The 21,518-nt window shown below is 44.6% G+C and overlaps 1 protein-coding gene across 1 annotated transcript in view; it reads right to left on the bottom strand.

The window, feature by feature from the left end:
- PCSK5 (proprotein convertase subtilisin/kexin type 5) overlaps window positions 1–21,518 on the bottom strand; it is a 409,642-nt gene that overhangs the window by 323,738 nt on the left and 64,386 nt on the right. Inside the window, 1 exon segment of the mRNA XM_039910756.1 lies at window positions 20,539–20,652. Within this exon segment, the coding sequence (XP_039766690.1) occupies window positions 20,539–20,652 (114 nt within the window).

Here is a 21,518-nt window from a genome sequence, read left to right as displayed (position 1 = left end):
ATGTTTGTACACTTTGGCCTAAGGACTCTTGCAAAAGAAGACCGAGACATGACCCCTGACCCCAACAACTTTACAAAAGCACCAATTTTTAAAGATTCTAAGGTTCTCAATGGCAGTGATCCAGCCTACTGATGCTATTGTACTCTTCCAAGTTCTTAGTGCTCTGCAAACAGTAGGTGCACAATAAATACTTTTGATTAATGGATGCCAACTTAATCCAGGTAACAGATGCCTCAAAACATGAAAAGATACATAAAAACAATATTTACAGAGATAGGGGTTGACTGCTGTGATTGGAGACAGGTGAGGTGGATCTGGGGAATGGGCAGTGAGGGGTGAAACTGCCATCTTCAGTTGCTGTTAATAATAATATTAGTGTGTGATATTTGTTAAATTCTTACTATGTGCCAAGCACTGGAGTAGATTCAAGATCATCAGATGGGAATGAGTCACTGTCCCACAGTCCAACTAGGAGGGAGAACAGGGATTTCATCCTCATTTTACAGATGAGGTAGCTGAAGCACAGAGAAGTGAAGTGAAGGTCACACAGCAGTATCAGAGCTGAGAGTAGAACCTTGGGCTCCTGACTCCAAGTCTTCTGCCAGAATTGGCCTCATGGAAAAAGCCCAGGCCTGGGAGTTGAAGGACCTGGCTCCTAATCCCGGCTCCATCACGTGCCTGTTGTGTGACCTTGGGCAAGTCACTTCACTCCTCTGGGCCTCAGTTTCCTCATCTGTAAATTAGGGATTCAATACCTGTTCTCCCTCCCTCTTAGACTGTGAGCCCCACGTGGGACAGGGATTGTGTCTGACCCGATTATCTTCTATCTACCCCATTACTTAGTGAAGTGCTTGGCACACAGCAAGAGCTTAACTAATTACACGATTATTATTATTATTATTTCCACGAGGCCACACTGCGTCCCTATGAGGCAAGTAAACGAAATGTCTCGAGTGGCCAATCTCATCTCAATTGAATCCCATACCACAGCACAGGCTGCTTTAGGAGCCCACAGGAGAAGGTGAGTTCCCTGGCTCTTTCTGCTCCCTCTCCCTGACATTCAGTATTCCCCTGTGCCCCAGTCCTACTTTCCTCAATAAAGCAGCTTCCCCTGTACCCGCACCCCCCTCCCCATCCCAACTCCCCACCTCCCATCGTGTAAACGTCTATATCCACCTTCACCTCCTGAAGAGATCTGGCAAAAACCTGGGTGAGCTGGTAAATTCTGTGGTTTAAGTGCCTTAACCACATATGTAGCCGTATAGTTTGTAAGCTCTTTAAGGACAGGGATCACACAACTGCTCTCTAATGTCCCCACCAAATGTGCCAAGATGATGCCGGATAAGTCACTGACACAATAAATATGAACTACTAATTGAATGTGAGAACACACCATAACATTTATTTGGGGCAAACTACTGTTCACTCTGTCTCTAGTTATACCAATAGTTAATCTATCAAAAGTGAACTGTTTATTGAGGGGACTGTTATTTGGAAAATGTGAAGACTTCATATAAAGAGAGGTATTTACAGGCTAAGTCTTGGATTTAAGTTGCAGCAAAATTGAGGTTCCAGACCAACTGCCATTTCAAATAAGGGCATTTCCACATTTCAGATGGTAATACAAATGCCTTCCTTCATTTCCCTTGCCAAAAGATCAACTGCAATAAGCAAAAGGGTATGTGGTAGTGCTGTATTATGTATCCCTGAGAAAGAAATCTATTTATTGAGCAGAAAACAAAACCATCTCACCTCTGACAAGCAGCAAAATAAATCTAGATGGCTACTAAAGAGACCACTTTAATACGACTTCTTCACTGAATCAAAATTATTGGCAGGAAATTGCTTGATTAGCTTCTTTACTCTCACTGGGGTCCATCAGATGTAACTGAGCCTGAAACATACAGCAGTTGCTCACATGGACAGAGAAGCATACCTGGACAGCCTGACTCCACTAATTTCCTAGAGCAGGGGCTTCAGAGGAAAATTAATGCATTTCGATCAACCTACTCAGTATACTATAATGCTCTCCTGATGACTTTGCCCCAAACTACTGGAAATTCTCTTTTCATGCCCTAAAGCATAAGGAATGAGAAAACCATGTCATTTTTACCCTGCTGTAGCCAGGATAATTGTTGGTGCTTTTCTTATTAATCCAAGTGTCTAATCCTTTCAGGAATCCAACTAGGCCATTTTCTTCAATAACATCCTTCAGCAGGTATTACTGGTGCAGAGAAAAGGATTTCTTTTCTGCAAAGGCACTATACAAATTGTAAGTGTCCTATCCTGGTTTTGAATGCCATCTCTATATACTGGTGTGATTTTATGAAAACAAGGGAATCACCTTAACTTCTGACTAAGCCTACTGGACTGATAGTGATGATGCATGTGCATGAAAGTACTAGTAGAGCCTCATACCCAACTCCACCTTCCTCCCTCCCTTCATAATAATAATAGTAGTAATAATAATAATGATAATAATAATGGTATTTTTAAGTGCTTATTCTGTGTCTCTATGCCAAGCACCATACTAAATGCTGGGGTAGATACAAGATAATCAAGTCAGACACGGTCCCCATATCGCATGGGACTTACGGTCTAAAAGGGAGAGAGGACAGATATTTAATCCCCATTTTACAGAGGAAATTGAGGCCCAGAGAAATTAAGGGACTTGACAGAAGTCACATAGCAAGCAAGTGGCAGAGCTGGAATTAGAACTCAGGTCTTCTGACTCCCAGGCCCGAGGTCACATAACAAGCAGGTAGCAGAGCTGGGATTAGAACTCAGGTCTTCTGACTCCCAGGCCCGTGTTTTTTCCATTAGGTCACAAGGAAGAGAAACATAAACTCAATCTGTCTATTTCATACTATATTTTGTAAGGTCTTTTGGAGCAGAGGTCTGGTAACTATCCATGTCCAGTAAATTCCTAGCTCACTGTTCCTAGTACGGTACTATCTGCGTTGAAGGAGCTCGACAGATATTTATTGTGATTCTGACATGCTTTCGAACTCAGTTTATGGTGAAAAAAATAAAGGTCTAGAGATTACGAATCCAATACAAAACCAATGCAAAATACAAATTAGGTACTAGGGTAACTTCATTTGCTAGAGAGAATTCGATCCTGTCTTAGGGCAAGGCTGCACTGAGCCAATTCTCCAATACTTTTCTGCTATGCTCCTGAAGTTGCTTTTTGGGTACTAAGTCCTTGGCATAAGCAAAAGTTTATCGTTACATTGTACTATCTCAAGTTCTTAGTCAAGTGCTCTGCATACAGTAAGCGCTCAATAAATATGATTGAATGAATGAATATTAAACAAATGGGAGGCAAGAGGAGAGGGTGGCTTAATCTCATTAGTTTCTGATCCTTTCATTTATTTTTAATGGCTAATCTTCCAGTAAGGTTGACCCTCTCCCACTTTCCAATATTTTCCCTCTGGTTCACCCCACCCCTTCTATCCCACACACAAGCTAGATGAAGCATCTTGTCCTGAAACCTCCCAGTCTCCAGCTTCCCCTCATTTTCTATCACTGTCTTTCCAAACTGAGTTTAGAAATTAGGGTGAATCAATCAATTGATAAGACATATTGAGTGGTTAGTGTGTACAGAACACTGTACTGAGCACTTACGAGAGTATAATAGTTGGAACATATCATCCCTGCCCTCAAGGAGCTTACTACCATGATTTAAGTGTTCTTTTTTTACTTCTCTACAGGGCTGAACATTTGGGGAGGGTTATTTTTCACCCCATAATTACACACTGAGCCGATGTTTTCTTGAGCATTCTGTTTCATACCAGTTTTGCCTCAGACAGTCCAGTTTCCGAACAGTCTGTCTCCTGTCTGGCATGGACGGATAAGGCACCTGACGCCTTCAGGTTCAGTAATTTTATTTGCAGCGACCCCCTTTCCACCACCTCAGATCCTGCTGCCAAATTCCCCAGCTCAATCCACCCATCAATCAATGGTATGTATTGAGAGTGCTTACTGTCTGCAGAGCACTGCATTAAGCACTTGGGAGAATATAATACAACGATTTGGTACACATCTTCCCTGCCCATGTGGAGCTTACAGTCTAGAGGGGGAGACAGACATTAAAATAAAGAAATTATGGATCTGAACGTAAATGCTTGGGGAAAGGAGAGGGTAAGGTGAAGATCAAGGGCTTAAACTGCATTCAGAGGAATCTGGGAGGTGGTGAGGAGGAAACTTAAAGCCACTTGACCAAGTGAGGTTAGGAGGGAAGGGGGTGTCTGGAAAATTCCTGGAAAAATGCTCCTAAATTCGGGGGGAACTTCAGCCAAATGGTATGATGCCTTTTCAGTTACTCTTGTCCCTCTTCAATCTTTCCTTATCTTGGATAACATAATTACGATTAAGGAAAGGCCCCTTATACAAAGCATCCAGTCTTTTCTATCTACAATGGATATTTTTAGAATTCTTTTTGCACCTCCAATGAGCTCTTGCTGTGTAAGTGTGTACACTGAGTAGGGTTAAAACAACCCTCAGGTTACAGCGCCCAATTGCAGTCCTGTAGGCAGCTGAGTCTGTGAGGCCTCGGCCTCAGAAGCAAGAGGTCCGAGGGCCACCCTAGTCGATATCTACGTCTCTTCGAACCTTATGCTGAAACCCTTCACCACTGCCCCAAATCACATCTTGCCTTGAGCCTGATCCATCCCGGAATCCAGTCGTGACAAAGTTGCAGGGTCTGCCCAAGTGAAAAATCCACTGGGTTTCACTGATCTCGACCATAATTTATAGCCAATGTATAGATTGCTCCCCAAGTGGAAATGACATTCTAGAGTGACCACATCGTCCTCTTGTGCAGACTGGCATCTCTACTACCATCGTGTCATTATTGACAGGAAGACACATAGGCTGAGTCTGATTTTGGATCGAAAACTCCTCAAGGGCAGGGATTGTATGCCTTTTACTCCTTCTGTACGTTCTCCAAGCACCCAGTACAATGCCCTGTAATAATAAGACCGTGCATAATATTTGCAGATGTCCCTGTTTTTGCTCACTTTAGGAGCACAAGGAATGTTAACGTTCTCGATCAACTCAACATGAATGGCACCTTTTAACAGAGGAGGAGGTTGAGGGAGTGGGTAGAGAATTAAAACCCAACAGAAGGGCAAATTAATGGTAATAAAATGTCCGTACTGGTCTTTCTGCTCTCCTGAAGTTGATCCACAAAAACGTACTGATTCATTACATTGTACTGTGCAGCCTGCTTAGTCATTCAGTTCACTAGAATCCAATAATAATTCCTCTGATACCAGATAGTAAGTACAGATAGATTGCTCTCTGACTACCCTGATAAAAACACGTTTCAGGACACCCAGACATTCTTTTCGTTTTCTTTCACAGACTATCATTAGAAAAGAGTTCCAGCTCAGGGGTCAAAATACAAGATTCCTTGGCCTTTGCTCTGCCTCTAAGTTCTTCTTTCCCAGTCTTGACATCAGGTCTTTCTGCCAATCTATTATGTGTATTGGACTGTAGCCTAATAGGTATGGCCTACGGTCACCTCGAGTAATCCATCAAGCTTTTTTACAGTTAAGAGACTGCAACAAACCAGCTGGGTTGCAACTCTATTAAACCTAATGGGAACGCATAAGAGAATAGAGCCCTGAGCTCTCTTCTTTCTGACTAGACTGTTAAAAGGATTTTTTTCCCCTCGCAAATGGGGCTTTGGCTCTGTTGACTTTCTCTCTCGGACTTCCAACCCAGCCAGCCCTCTTCAGTGGGGCTGATGATCACTGGCTCTCATCGCCCAGGAACAGCCCAATTTGACTCCAATGATCTGGAAAATAAGGAACCAGATGTAGTTTCCTAACTCTCATCTCCCACATTATAGCCGACGGTCTCTGACATCAAATTGCCAGGGAGTGCTAAACTTATTCTTTCATCTTATTTTATGAAAGTCAGATAACTTAGAGCACTCCTACCTATTCTCAGATGGTTGGCTTAAAGGCATCAAAACACATTCCTGATGACTCAGAACTGTAAAGGTGTATAGTAATGCGGGAAAAGGGGAACTATAACTGTAGAGAGGCTGTTTGACCACTATACATGGGTGAAAGACCTTGGATCACCCAATCTTCAAGAAATTTACAACCCTAGTGAGATTAAGTCAGTTCAAGGGTCAGTGGTAGTAATCTTAATCAGTAAATAAGTTACTAATGAAGCAAAATTTGCACATAAAAGTGCCTTATAACCTTTTTGCAGAAACAACTTTGCAACTCATAATAGGGCACCAATCCTTTCAGTTGTCAAGACTAACTGCTTTTAATTCTTTTGCAGGGCAGCAGTTGAGAAAATGAGGTTTGCTTAATTAGTCAAACCATAGTTTAAGTGAGTTTATGAAACCCAACAGGAATTACAATCAACCACAGTGTAGAAAAGGGTGTTTCTGCTGCTTCAAACATAACCCTGGTTGAGTTTCCCCTTGAATTACAATCTTGGAGTGTTTTTCCTGCAAGGCCATTGGCCATCATCTTAAAGACAACAAAATACACAGAATTTATGAGTAAGTCTGCCTTGGGATTTGTCAGTCAGTCAGTCAATCGTATTTATTGAGCACTTACTGGATGCAGAGCACTATATTAAGCATTTGGGAGAGTACAATATAACAGACACATTCCCTGCCTACGGTGAGCTTACAGTCTAGAAGAGGAGACAGACATTAATATAAATAAATAAAATTACAGGTATGTACATAAGTGCTGTGGGACTGAGAGGGGGGATAAAGGGAGCAAGTCAATGCGACACAGAAGGGAGTGGGAGATGGGGAAAAGAAGGGCTTAGTTAGGGAAGGTCTCTTGGAGATGTGCCTACTATAAAGTTTTGAAGGAAGGGAGAGTAATTGTCCAAAGAATATGAAGGGTGAGGGTGTTCCAGGCCAGAGACAGGACATGGGCGAGAGGCCGGTGGTGAGATAGACGAGCTCGAGGTCAGTGAGAAGATTGGTACTGGAGGAGCCAAGTGTGAGAGCTGGGTTGTAATAAGAGAGCAGTAAGGTTTAGTAGGAGGGGGCAAAGTGATTGAGTGCTTTGAAGCCGATGGTAAGGAGTTTCTATTTGATGTGGAGGTGGAGGTTCTTGAAGAGTGGGGAAACATGGCCTGAATGTTTTTTGGAAGAGAGAAGGCATTAAACCACAGGTTGGTGACATTCACACTCGAGCTCCATGCAAAATCCTATTGTATTTTTCACATCAGCCTGCTGACATGATCCTTGCTGGTTTTGAGGTTAGGCTTACTTCTCCTAGACAAGCAATAAACCTAAACTTAAACTAAACTGGAGGGATGTCATAGGAGTGAGGAGGGTTAGAGCACAAAGCATTGTTTAGCTTTCCAACCTCCCAGTTATTGGGCCAATTTGTCTTATCCTACCATTTATTATTATTATTATTATTATTATGTGCCGTCGAGTCATTTCCGATTCATAGCGACTCCACGGATATATTTTCTCCAGAACGTCCTGTCCTCTGCCAGAATCCGCAACCTTTCTAATGGTTCTTCCGTTATTGTTGCTATGGTTTTTATCCATCTAGCTGCGGGTCTGCCTCTTCCACGTTTTCCCTGGACTTTTCCTAGGATTAGTGTCTTCTCCAGAGAATTAGTCCTCCTGATTATGTGTCCAAAATTTGCTAATCTAAATCGAGTCACTTGGCCTTCCAAAGACCACTTTGGTTCAATTTGCTCCCAAATCCATTTGTTTGTTTTTTGGGCAGACCACACACCACACATTTATCACTGTTCCAAGACATTCCCTGTGGGGTTACTGCATTAGAAAAATTTTCAAACAGTTTGTGCAGAAAGAACCTTCAACACTGGGATGGGGTGGGCACGATTATAGTCTCCCGCTTTGCCATCCCGGGTCTGCCACTTGCACAGTGTGTGCCTGTTGCAGGATGGACATTTGAGAACCAATGGACTATAGAAAAGCCTTTTATTGGAAATTCATCATTCCGCACTATAAAGAGTGACACTCCAGACAGATAGGGAGGAGAAAGATGGATCCTTCTGTGAAGAGAGCAGGCTAATAGAAGAGCAGAAAATCTTAACAGCTGCCACACTTATTAGTAATATATTACTAGTATCATTATTATCAAGCCATGAGGATGAAGCCCCAGGAGGATGGTGGGGCATTCTAACATGGCTTTGGAGTCTTGGAGGGGGAGCAACAAAACTTCAAATGGTCGTATGGTGGAGAGAAACTCACTAGTGGAAAGAACCCGGGACTTGGGTTCTAATCCCAGCTCCACCATTTGCCTGCTGCATTACCTTGGGCAGGTCACTTGGCTTCTTTGAACCTCCCTTTCCTCATCTGTAAAATGGGGGTTCAATACCTTTTCTCCCTCCTACTTACACTGTGAGAACCATGTGGGACGGGAGCTGAGTCCAACCTGATTATCATATATCTACCCCAGTGCTTAGGACAATGTTTGGCGCATAGTGAGCACTTAACAAATACCACAATTATTAGTAATAGTCATACTTGATAGATGGGATGATCTGAGGCATAAGAGTTGTGAGAGCGGTAGAGAGGGTGTAGGATTAAAGTCTGAGAACCAATGGACTATGGAAAAGCCTTTTATTGGGAATTCATCCTTCCACACTATAGAGAGTGGCATTCCAGACAGATATGGAGGAGAAAGCTGGATCCTTCTGTGAAGAGAACAGGCTAATAGGAGAGCAGAAAATCTGCCTAGTTCAACTGCCAAAAATGAAGTCTCTCTAGGAACACTGAAGAAATTCAAAATACCAAAATCAGGAAGTTGTTAGAGCCTCTCTATTCCAGAGACTCCATTTCTACTAAAACAAATAATATAACCAACCACTCCATCTCTCATTTCACTGGAGGTTTGCTGGGGATATTATAAAACCATCAGTGTAATGCCTAAAATGGAGATTGCTTGAATACCAGCCATTTTGATCGACAGTTTTACATTTATTTATAATATCCCACCCAAACTGTAAGGTTACCCTTGCATAATTCTCCCCTTTCCTCCAGTATGATTTACTGCCTCCTTCTTTTCTTTTTTCCCTTTTCTCTAAGAGCACCTGCTCTCTTCTAGCTGTGCCACATGGATAGAGATTACTAACATGTTGCATTTTCAATTAAAAATGAGGTGTTTAAAAAAAGAAGACTTCAGAGATGCCAGGCCAATAATGCCATAAACTCCACCAGTTTTTATTAGAGTCAAATCACAGTATAAATCAAATCGACCGCAGACATAGCAATGTTCCACACTTTGGAAGTTCTGAAATCCTTCCAGTTGGCTGAGAAAGTACCATGTGGCTTAAAATCATTTTTCACAATTACTGTCCTTGCTAGTCAATCGCTCTTGGCAGTTAGACAGTACATTTGCAGCAGAACTTTACTAATTCTCACTCTGCTGATCTGCAAGTCTGAAAACTTTTGCAGAAGAACCACCTAGCTCTCGTTCATGAAATATAAGGAGGAGGTTCTGGGACAAGGGCCATGCTTACTGCAATTTGACCTTAAACAGGACTCTTAGATGGGCCACTTCATATTAAGTTTAGGAATTTGCATGTTGTACTCTTAGGAACTCTACCACAAAAGTTTGCTAACCCACAAAACATTTTTTATTTTTTTCTTGGTTCATCCTCTCCTCTGGCAGTATCCATCAACAGTGTGCATGTTCATGTGTGTGTGGATGTGCGCATGTCTGTGTATGTGAGTGGTTGTGCTTCATACTTAAAGATGCCACTGATGGCAAAATTCACCAATGGGTATGTGTGTGTGTGTGTGACTGAAAAGACAAATGTGAAGCCCACAGTCCCAGCCACACTGTGCCCACACAGATGCCAATCCTTGTTGTGCTGTCGGGTTTGTTGCTTGCAGGTCTCGGTGCGGCTTCTTCCTCAGTCTCCTTGTTTCACAATTCTTCTGGAGTTTTTGCTCCAAATGGGCCACGCCTTTCTTCATCACAGTGCGCCATGCCTGTCCATCTACAGCAACTGACTCCCGGTTTTCAGCTGGGACGCAGCCTCGTCTGAGGTGTTGTTTTACCATGTCCTTCAAATATTTTCTCTGTTCTCCTTGCTTCTGGGTTCCCAATTTCAACCTGCCATAGAGCAGCTGCTTGAGTATTATGCTGTTGTCCAATCACCTCAGGTGTCTCACATGGCAGAGCTGTGTTGCAGAACATATAGCTTCAATGCTAGGAGTCTGACTCTATTCCAGGACTTTATTGTTTGTGATCCTGTCCTGACATTTAGTGCTGAGGATAGCCCCTGAGAGATGTTGATAGAAGTGCTTAAGAAGTGGATCTGAGGAGTCTGGTTCTCACAACCATAGAGAAGTTTGGACAGCACTACAGCTCTGAGACCTTTAGTTTGGTCTGGAGTCTGTGCCACAATGCTGTTACACTCCGACGGTCTTCCAAATGATGTGCTGGTCTTCTTGATTTGGTTTTCTACTTCCTTGTCTAACATTGCATCGTTGGTCGGTGTGCTGCCTAGGTAACGGAATTATTTGATAGTGCTCAACTCTGTGTTGACAATATAGACTTTTAGATGTGTGTCTGATTTCTCTGGCACAAGCTGATAGATTGCCTCTGTTTTCTTTAGGTAATATCATGGTTAATGTCTGGCTGATTTGGTGCAGTGCTTTACAGTGGCTTGCATATGTGCTCCAAGGAAACGGTCATGGGCATACCACAATTTAGATGATGCCCAAAATTTGTTGCATTTGGAAGAATTTTGCGGAAGTGAGGAAGCATTTTCTAGCACCTGCATCAAGGTCTCTTGTTGTATCTTACAGCATGGCTAGAGAGAATAAATTGAACAGAACCAGGACCACTACTCCCTCCAGCTTTAATGCATTGCAGTGGGAACTGGATCAGACATCACACATTTCGCTCCACTAATGCTAACCTACTCACTGTCCCTCAATCTCGTCTATCTTGCCGCCGATCTCTTGCCTACTTCCTGCTTCGGCCTGGAATTCCCTTCCTCCTCATATCTGACAGATAATTACTCTCCTCACCTTCAAAGCCTAATGAAAGCACATTTCTTCCGAGAGGCTTTCCCTGCTCAAGCCCTCGTTTCCCTTTTTCCCACTCCTTTCTGCATCGCCCGACTTGCTTCCGTTATTCACCACACCTGCCCGCAGCCCCACAGCACTTATCCATAATTTATTTATATTATTGCCTGTCTCCCCCTCTAGGTGGTAAAGCTCACTGTAGGCAGGTATTGTGTCGGTTATATTGTTGTGTTGTACTCTCCCAAGTGCTTAGTACAGTGCTCTGCACACAGTAAGCGCTCAATAAATATGACTGATAAATCGATCCATCAGACAAGGCACCCTCAGCTCTGACCTGGCCACCCAGGCCATTTTGAGGTAGCCTCAGTATCTTAAAGAACTTTTCAGGTCAGTCAAATCTGGTAAGCAATTTCCAGAATCCAGATCTACTAGTGGGGTCAAATGCTTTGGCAAGGTCTCAGACAACTGTAAAGGTCTCAGGGCCTTTTCCTGTACTTATGTCTCGGATATGCTGCAAAGATCAGGACAATACTTGGCAGTTTCTGAAGATAATTACTGTCCAGTTGTGATTCCTTGAGAAGCCATTAGAAAATGAGAAGCAGGGGATAGAGCACGGGCCTGGTAGTCAGAAAGACCTGGGTTCTAATCCTGGCTCTGCCACTGGTCCACAGGGTGTCAAAACTTCTCTGGGCCTCGGTTCCCTCATTTATATAATGGGGATTAAGACTGTGAGCCCCAAGTGGGTCATGGACTCTGTCCAACCTGATTATCTTGAATCAAGCCCAGGGCTTTGGATAGTGCCTGGCACATAGGAAGCTTGCTCTGTTTTGTTTTGTTGTCTGTCCCCCCCCTTCCCCCCCGCCCCCGCCGCCTTCTAGACTTTGAGCCCGTTGTTGGGTAGGGATTGTCTCTATTTGCTGTTGAATGGTACTTTCCAAGCGCTTAGTACAGTGCTCTGCACACAGTTAGAGCTCAATAAATACGATTGAATGAAGGAATGAAATACCATAAAAAATTTTTTCCTTATTGGTCCTCAAGGGCAAAGACCATGCCTTCTGTTGTACATTTCCAAACACCTAGTACAGTGCTCTGCACAAAGCAGTGGGTCCACTGTGCCACACTGTGATTACTGAAGGCACATCTCCTCCAAGAGACCTTCCCAGACTAAGCCCCACTCCCACTCCCTTCTGTGTTGCCCTGACTTGTTCCTTTGGTTCTTCCCCCCTCCCAGCCCCACAGCACTTATGTACATACATGTAATTTCATTTATTTGTATTCATGTCTGTCTCCCCCACTTTAGACTGTAAGCTAGTTAAGGGCAGGGAAGGTGACTGTTTATTGTTGTATTGTACTTTCCCAAGCACTTAGTACAGTGCTCTGAACACAGTAAGTACTCAATAAATGACTGAATGAATGAATGAATGAATTAGAGCCCACTGTGATTCCAGGAGCATTAGATCAATGATTTACTTTAGAAGCTGACCCCAGGATAATTCTGGCTGGGTTCCTGCTGCCAATGTAGAGCAATTAGATGCCTACTAGACTGTAAGCTCCTCCACTAGATTCTAAGGTCCTTGAAAGCTGGGAGGTGTCTACTAATTCTATTGTCTTATACTCTCCCAAGCTCTCAATACAGTGCTCTGCACACAGTAAGCACTCAATCAATAGCACCGACTGATTAATTGATTGATTGATAAACTCGCTGTGGGCAAGGACTATGACTGTTTATTGTTGTATTGTACTCTTCCAAGCACTTAGTACAGTGTTCTGCACACAGTAAATGCTCAATAAATACAATCGACTAACTGGTGATTGCCACGATCTGATCCTTTGCCCTTCTTCTTGAAGGCATCTGGTCTGTGATCCATATGCTGAGTGGAAATGTTTGATCAGAGTGCCCCCTCTCCAAGTTTGTGGATCACAGCAGGTATACTTCGGGTCCAGGTGCGTGGCCATGTCTCGTGGCTCTGAATGATCAATTAGCCAATTAATCAATCAAGGATATTCAGTGCTCACTGTGCATGGAAAACTGTACTAAGCCCTTGGGGATGTATAATACAATAAGAGTTCAGGGACATGATCCCTGGCCTGAAGGACCTTACAGTTCATTCATTCATTCAATAGTATTTATTGAGCGCTTACTATGTGCAGAGCACTGTACTAAGCGCTTGGAATGTACAAGTCAGCAACAGATAGAGACAGTCCCTGCCCTTTGACGGGCTTACAGTCTAATCGGGGGAGACAGGCAGACTAGAACAATGGCAATAAATAGAGTCAAGGGGAAGAACATCTCATAAAAACAATGGCAAATAAATAGAATCAGGGTGATGTACATTTCATTAAACAAAATAAACAAAATAAATAGGGTGATGAAGATATATACAGTTGAGCGGACGAATACAGTGCTGAGGGGGTGGGACGGGAGAGGGGGAGGAGGAGAGGGAAAGGGGGGAGAAGAGGGTTTAGCTGCGGAGAGGTGAAGGGGGGTAGAGGGAGCAGAGGGAAAAAGGGGGGAGCTCAGTCTGGGAAGACCTCTTGGAGGAGGTGAGCTTTAAGTAGGGATTTGAAGAGGGGAAGAGAATTAGTTTTGCATAGGTGAGGAGGGAGGGCATTCCAGGACCACGGGAGGACGTGGCCCAGGGGTCGTCGGCGGGATAGGCGAGACCGAGGGACGGTGAGGAGGTGGGCGGCAGAGGAGCGGAGCATGCGGGGTGGGCAGTAGAAAGAGAGAAGGGAGAAGAGGTAGGAAGGGGCAAGGTGATGGAGAGACTTGAAGCCTAGAGTGAGGAGTTTTTGTTTTGAGTGGAGCCGGGCAACGGAGTGAAGAATAGACTGGAGAGGGGCGAGAGAGGAAGAAGGGAGATCAGAGAGAAGGCTGACACAGTAGTCTAGCCGGGATATTACGAGAGCCTGTAGCAGTAAGGTAGCCGTTTGGGTGGAGAGGAAAGGGCGGATCTTGGCGATATTGTAAAGGTGAGATCAGCAGGTCTTGGTAACAGATCGGATGTGTGGGGTGAACGAGAGAGACGAGTCAAAGATGACACCGAGGTTGTGGGCCTGAGAGACGGGAAGGATGGCCATACCATCCACGGTGATAGGGAAGTCTGGGAGAGGACCAGGGTTGGGAGGGAAGAAGAGGAGCTCAGGGGAGGCAGATAGTAAAATAAAATATAGAGAGAGGAAGCAGCAGAGTATAAGGGTATGTGTGAAAGTGTTGTGGAACTGGGGTTGGGCTAAGTATCAAAGTGCGCATGGGTACAGATTCAAGTGCACAGGCAACACTGAAGGGATGAGAATAGGGTGGGAAAATGAAAGGTTATTCACAGAAGGCCTGTTGGAGGAGATGTGATTTTTGGAGGGCTTTGAAGATGGGGAGAGCGGTGGTCCCCGGATATGAAGGGGGAGGGAGTTCCAGGCCAGAGGGAGGACATGGGCAAGGGGTCAGAGGCGAGAGAGGTGAGATCGAGGTACAGTAAGTAGATTGGTGTTTGAGTAGCAAAGTGGGTGGTGTCGGCTGCACTGGGAGAGGAGCAAGACTGCTATGGTGACTTCCCCTATAGTGGGACAAACTCCCTGCCGTCAAATGTTGGAAGGTGTCATTGGTAATCAACAACAGTAACATTTACTTAGCACCTATCTTGTTGCAGAGCACTGTACTAGGTGTTTGGGAAGGCACAGTCCCTGCCCTTGGAGGTCAGTAGGGACCTAATGGCCTCTCAAGGAATCACACCTGGACAAGAGTTATCTTCAGAAACTTCCAAGTATTTTCACATTGAAAAGAACAAGAAGTTGTTGTGAGGTCTGGAGTTGCCACGCCTGTGCAGTTCATTACTAATTTCCAAATTGTCTGCCAGGTGGCTCCCAGTCAACAACCCAAACTAGCGAATTCCTCTGATGCGTACAAAGCACACCTTCAGCCTAGAAGCCTAGAAGATGTAGTAAAAACAGCTCAGCCGAACCAAAGACTATAAATAAAGATCCTGTCGTGTGAGCAGGTGACATCATCTTTGCAACAATACTGTATTTAACATTCTGCTAACTCTCTGGAATGTTTTTGACGGGATACATCCTGGGTCAATAATTCATTCCCAGAGTCTCGTTGTCTACAGAATCCAAGTGAGGTTTTCATTAGTGAGCATAAAAACTAGACAAATAAACCACAGGATTATGTCAAACTCGTTTGGATTACAGGAAGGGGCTTTGTTCACCTCATAATGACTTCAGCTAATCCCCTTTATTGTTTCTTAAATAAAACACTCCAAACATCACAGGAGAATATGCCATCAGTAAAAGGGAATATTCCCTGTAAGATAAAATTAATTCTACATGTTTTAGAGAAACCAACATCTTAAATGGAAACCTCAGAACAAACCAATAAATGAAGAAAACCAAGGTAAGGCCACCTGGGTGAGAAGATATCCAAATAGCACCTCAACTGGAAGCAGCGTGGCGCAGTGGAAAGAGCATGGGCTTTGGAGTCAGGGCTTGTGAGTTTGAATCCCAGCTCTGCCACTTAGCTGTGTGACTGTGGGCAAGTCACTTAACTTCTCTGTGCCTCAGTTCCCTCATCTGTAAAATGGGGATTAAGACTGTGAGCCCCACGTGGGACAACCTGATTCCCCTGTGTTTACCCCAGCGCTTAGAACAGTGTTCTGCACATAGTCACCCCTCCGCCTCTCCCCTCCCCCCCAACAACCCCCTCCCCTACTTTCCCATCCTTCCCTGCAGTATCCTCAGAGGAGATCTCCTCCCTCCTCGCAAGTGCCACCCCCTCCACCTGCGCCTCGGACCCCATTCCCTCTCACCTTCTTAAAACCATCGCCCCTGCCCTCCTCCCTTCCTTAACTTCTATTTTTAACCACTCAATCTCCAAGGGCTCCTTCCCTTCTGCCTTCAAACATGCCCACGTCTCCCCCATCCTAAAAAAACCCGCTCTTGACCCCACTTCCCCCTCCAGTTATCGTCCTATCTCCCTACTACCCTTCCTTTCCAAAATCCTAGAACGAGTCGTCTACAATCGATGCCTAGAATTCCTTAACTCCCATTCTCTCCTAGACCCCCTCCAATCTGGCTTCCGTCCCCTCCACTCTACCGAGACTGCTCTCTCTAAGGTCACCCATGACCTCCTTCTTGCCAAATCCAATGGCTCCTACTCCATTCTGATCCTCCTTGACCTCTCTGCTGCCTTTGACACTGTCGACCATCCCCTCCTCCTCCATACCTTATCTCACCTTGGCTTCACGGACTCTGTCCTCTCCTGGTTCTCCTCTTACCTCTCTGGCCGATCATTCTCGGTCTCCTACGCTGGAGCCTCCTCCCCCTCCCATCCTTTAACTGTTGGAGTTCCTCAAGGGTCAGTTCTTGGCCCTCTTCTGTTCTCCATTTACACTCACTCCCTCGGTGAACTCATCCGCTCTCACGGCTTTGACTACCATCTCTACGCAGATGACACGCAGATCTACATCTCCGCCCCTGTCCTCTCCCCCTCCCTTCAGGCTCGCATCTCCTCCTGCCTCCGGGATGTCTCCACCTGGATGTCGGCCCGCCACCTAAAACTCAACATGAGCAAGACTGAGCTCCTCATCTTCCCTCCCAAACCCGGTCCGCTCCCAGACTTCTCTATCACCGTGGATGGCACGACCATCCTTCCCGTCCCGCAGGCCCGCAATCTCGGTGTCATCCTTGACTCGTCCCTCTCGTTCACCCCACACATCCTATCCGTTACCAAGACCTGCCGGTTTCACCTCTACAATATCGCCAAGATCCGCCCTTTCCTCTCCACCCAAACGGCTACCTTACTATTACGGGCTCTCGTTATATCCCGGCTAGACTACTGTGTCAGCCTTCTCTCTGACCTCCCTTCCTCCTCTCTCGCCCCGCTCCGGTCTATTCTTCCCTCCGCTGCCCGGCTCATCTTCCTGCAGAAACGATCTGGGCATGTCACTCCCCTTCTTAAACAACTCCAGTGGTTGCCTATCGACCTCCGCTCCAAACAAAAACTCCTCACTCTAGGCTTCAAGGCTCTCCATCACCTTGCCCCCTCCTACCTCTCCTCCCTTCTCTCTTTCTACCGCCCACCCCGCACGCTCTGCTCCTCTGCCGCCCACCTCCTCACCGTCCCTCGGTCTCGCCTATCCCGCCGTCGACCCCTGGGTCACGTCCTCCCGCGGTCCTGGAACGCCCTCCCTCCTCACCTCCGCCAAACTGATTCTCTTTCCCTCTTCAAAACCTTACTTAAAAATCACCTCCTCCAAGACGCGTTCCCAGACTGAGCTCCTCTTCCCCCTCTACTCCCTCTGCCATCCCCCCTTTACCTCTCCGCAGCTAAAGCCTCATTTTCCCCTTTTCCCTCTGCTCCTCCACCTCTCCCTTCCCATCCCCACAGCACTGTACTTGTCCGCTCAACTGTATATATTTTCGTTACCCTATTTATTTTGTTAATGAATTGTACATCGCCTTGATTCTATTTAGTTGCCATTGTTTTTACGAGATGTTCTTCCCCTTGATGCTGTTTAGTGCCATTGTTCTTGTCTGTCCGTCTCCCCCGATTAGACTGTAAGCCCGTCAAACGGCAGGGACTGTCTCTATCTGTTGCCGACTTGTTCATCCCAAGCGCTTAGTACAGTGCTCTGCACATAGTAAGCACTCAATAAATACTATTGAATGAATTGAATGAACATAGTAAGCGCTTAACAAATACCAACATTATTATTAACTCAACAATCAAACAATCAATGGCATTTATTGAGCACCGACAATGTGTTGAGCACTATACTGAGTGCTTGAGAGAGTGCGATAGAGTTAGAAGACATGATCCCTGCCCTTGAGGCTCTTACAGTCTCCTGTGTGCAGAGAACTCTGCTGAGCACTTGGGAGAGTCCAAGAGGGTTGCTAGATATGGTCCCGGCCCTCTCCCTCTTACAGGGAGCTTCCAGCATTTCCTTAGCTAGAGGAGGAGCCCAGAGCAACCTTGACCTGATTTGAACCTTCTGGTTCTTGGAAACCTCGGTATTTTAAAGCAGAGGCAACTCATCCTAGCTACTATCTCCAGAGAAACTCAGATAAATACATTTTTCAGATCTCAAGACCAGACAGGATGGTTTTAGGGAGGGAAGACCAACATGGGTGAAGCTTTTAATTAAAACTCAGACACACAATTACAATTGCTTACTATTTTAGAGCAAACAGAAGAGGGAAGGGGGAATAAAAAGCCATCATTTGCATACTGTAACCAATGGGCCTTAAGTCTGACCTTCTTTAGAGCTGAAGGACTTTTGCTTCAAGCAGACTTAGGAAGATTCTATATCATGTTAGGGAGATAGGAATAAATGGAAACTCATGGCAGATAAGGGATAAGTTTCCCTAAGATTTTCCACTGATCTTGGGGGATCACAACGCATCTTGATTTAGCAAAAAAAAAAAAAATCCATTGTAAGAATACACACAGAATCAAACAGAAATTCCTTACCAATGGCTTTAATGCACTCAATAAGCTCTCCCCCTTGTACCTTACCTTGCAGATCTCCTTCATTCATTCATTCATTCATTCATTCATTCATTCAATTTATTGAGCGCTTACTGTGTGCAGAGCACTGTACTAAGTGCTTGTGAAGTACAATTCGGCAACAGATAGAGACAATCCCTACCCAACAATGGGCTCACAGTCTAGAAGGGGGAGATAGACAACAAAACAAAATAGGTAGACAGGCAGCACTACCATCAAAATAGATAAATAGAACCATAGATTAATGCACATCATTAATAAAATAAATAGAGCAATAAATATGTACAAATATACACAAGTGCTGTGGGGAGGGGAAGGGGGTAGAGCAGAGGGAGGGAGTAGGGGCAATGGGGAGGGGAAGAGGAGCAGAGGGAAAGGGAGGGCTCAGTCTGGGAAGGCCTCCTGGAGGAGCTGAACTCTCTCCTTCTAAAACCCAGCCCACACATTTTGCTTCTCTAATGCCAACCTACTACCTGTACCTCGATCTCGTCTATCTCTCCACCGACCTCTCACCCACGTCCTCCCTTTGGAGTAGAAATCCCTCCCCGTTCATATCCAGAAGACCACCTCACTCTCCACCTTCAAAGTCAACTAAAAACCACATCTTCTCCAAGAGGGTTTCCCCAACTATGCCCTCATTTCCCTTATTCTCTCTCCCTTCTGCATCACCTATGAACCTGGGTCTGTATCCCTTAAGCACTTTAATATTCACTCCACCCTCACACCACTTATGTACATATCCTTATACTATGCCACTTCCCCTACTTGTAATTTATTATTTGTCTGTCTCTCCCTCTAGTCTGTAAGCTCCCTGTGGGGCAGGGATTGTGTCAACCAATTATACTGTACTCTCCTAAGTGCTTAATATAGTGATCTGCACAGAGTAAGTGCTCAATAAAAACTATTGATTGACTGAACACACCACACAACTGCAGAGAGAATGGAATAGTGTAACCCTTGCTGGAGAGGCAAATGGAGAGGAAGCCAGTACTAATGATGGGGCTGGGGGAGGGGAGTGGGTATGGATAGGGTGGTCATAGGTGGGTCCTTTGAACAATTAAAACTAAAGATGTGGTGAATAAGAATGAGCAGGGCAGTCTATATCCCTTTATGAACATGAGACAGGTTTAATACCTAAAGAATGAATGGTCTAGAACCCAAGGAGCTTTGCATCATCAACAGAGACAGAAGATCGAGGACTATTCAAGTGAGGGTCAGCTGCTTGGGGCATAGGTCACCCTCAGGTCACTATCTCCCCTCTACACTGTAAGCTCGCTGTGGGCAGCCAAGGTGCCTACCAACTCTGTTCTATTGTCTTAGTACAGTGCTCTCCATAAATGTGATTGATTGATTGATTACCAAGATACCCCCATTAGCTCTCCAAACCTCAGACTGAAGCTGCAGAATTATTCTTCTAAAAGACCAAGAAGCATCTTACCAGAAATGGTAATGGGAGGTGACTGGGCAAGGAATTTTGGGTCCTGGAACCAAGCTAGCTTGTGGATATCTTGAACTGTTTTGCCAGCAGATTAGGCCCCATTTGTCTGTCTATATGTAATGGGCATGTGTCACCATCATCTTCAGAAAAATTGCTAATTTCTATAGACAATCTAGTCCTCGTTGTTCTCTCTAGTCAGTAAATACTGTAGAGTTCCTGAGCTTGCCCCGACTCATCTTCACTTAAAATGATACTGCCTAACTTGCTCTTAGAACAGTGCTTAGCACATCATAAGCACTTAACAAATACCATAATTATTATTATTATCATAAAGAAACTTTTCTGCCTTCATATACCTTAATCCGTTTCCCTCATTCGCCTCACTCTCAGGACTTTGTTATGAAACAGCCAGTTGAAGCGCTCCAAAATAAATAGAAATCAACTGTCCCTCAACCCCATAAGGCTAACTTTAAGCACAAAATTGAGACTTTGAATGTACTTCCACTTTCCCAGGCAAAACTCCATCCCCTCTCAAGAAAAGGGTTACTTCAAGTCGAGTCAGTGCCTCCTTTGGACACTTACCATGTACCACATGCTTGGCCACTTGGGATCATTGAAATAAGTAGAGTGGGTACCACTGAGTTCATAATCCCTCTTTATCCGTTTTCTTACTACCTGTTGTTGAATCCACTCCACCTGCCAACAAAGAAAACATGTGGTTAAGGGTTAGGGTTCCATGGAGATTATTAAATATTATCCAGGATTGGATCATCTCCCATTACTCAAGTCCAAAATACCTTCCATGTTATAGGCTTTGTTCTGGAAATGGACTTGAGCACTCACTCTGCCTTATGGATCCTTTGGGAATTTAGTTAATTTAACAAGTCTTACAGGCCTCCACGACAGGCTATTTATGTCACTCAATGACAGACTAGCCCTTTAGCTATCATCTTTTGTAGAACAAATTTCAAGAACATGGTGTTGTATGCTGTTATGCTATTAGTAACAATGGCATTTATTTTTTTTTTTTGCTCATAATACAGGCACCCCTTAATTCGGCTTCAAAAGCCTTTTGTGATGGCGCACTGTGCTTTCTGCATGACCCGCTTCATTTAAACTGGTTTTAGAATTAGGCTGCAAACATTACTCCAAGTTTCAATGTCTATAAAATCTACACCCCACATCTCCCCACGCAGGGTCTCAATTTGTGGTCTTCGTTTCCTTTACTATCCAGCAAAATTATGGTAACATAAAAATAAGCAACCTCTATGTTGTACTTATAAAACTGAACACAATCCAGTTTAGTTTAGAAGTTACGGGCCAATCTTCAAAGCCCCAGTGGCATTCTCCAATTTGTTTTCTTAAGTGTCTTTTGGTAAACTTCTTTGGTCAATGGCTAATGCAGTCTCAAAGCATTTAAAAGCTCTGTTCAAACATTATCTACCCACACATGGACACAAAGGGAATTAAGGGGTGGGGGGAGGAACCCAAAAAACTTAGTAGCCCACTGCTGTGGAATTCTCTCAATCCCGATTAATTCAGTGAGGCTTTTTAGACCAGTA

This window comes from Ornithorhynchus anatinus, chromosome X5, assembly GCF_004115215.2.
Source record: "Ornithorhynchus anatinus isolate Pmale09 chromosome X5, mOrnAna1.pri.v4, whole genome shotgun sequence".
NCBI lineage: Eukaryota > Metazoa > Chordata > Mammalia > Monotremata > Ornithorhynchidae > Ornithorhynchus > Ornithorhynchus anatinus.
The sequence above is the reverse complement of the archived record's forward strand: the minus strand, read 5'-3'. Positions and strand labels throughout refer to the sequence as shown.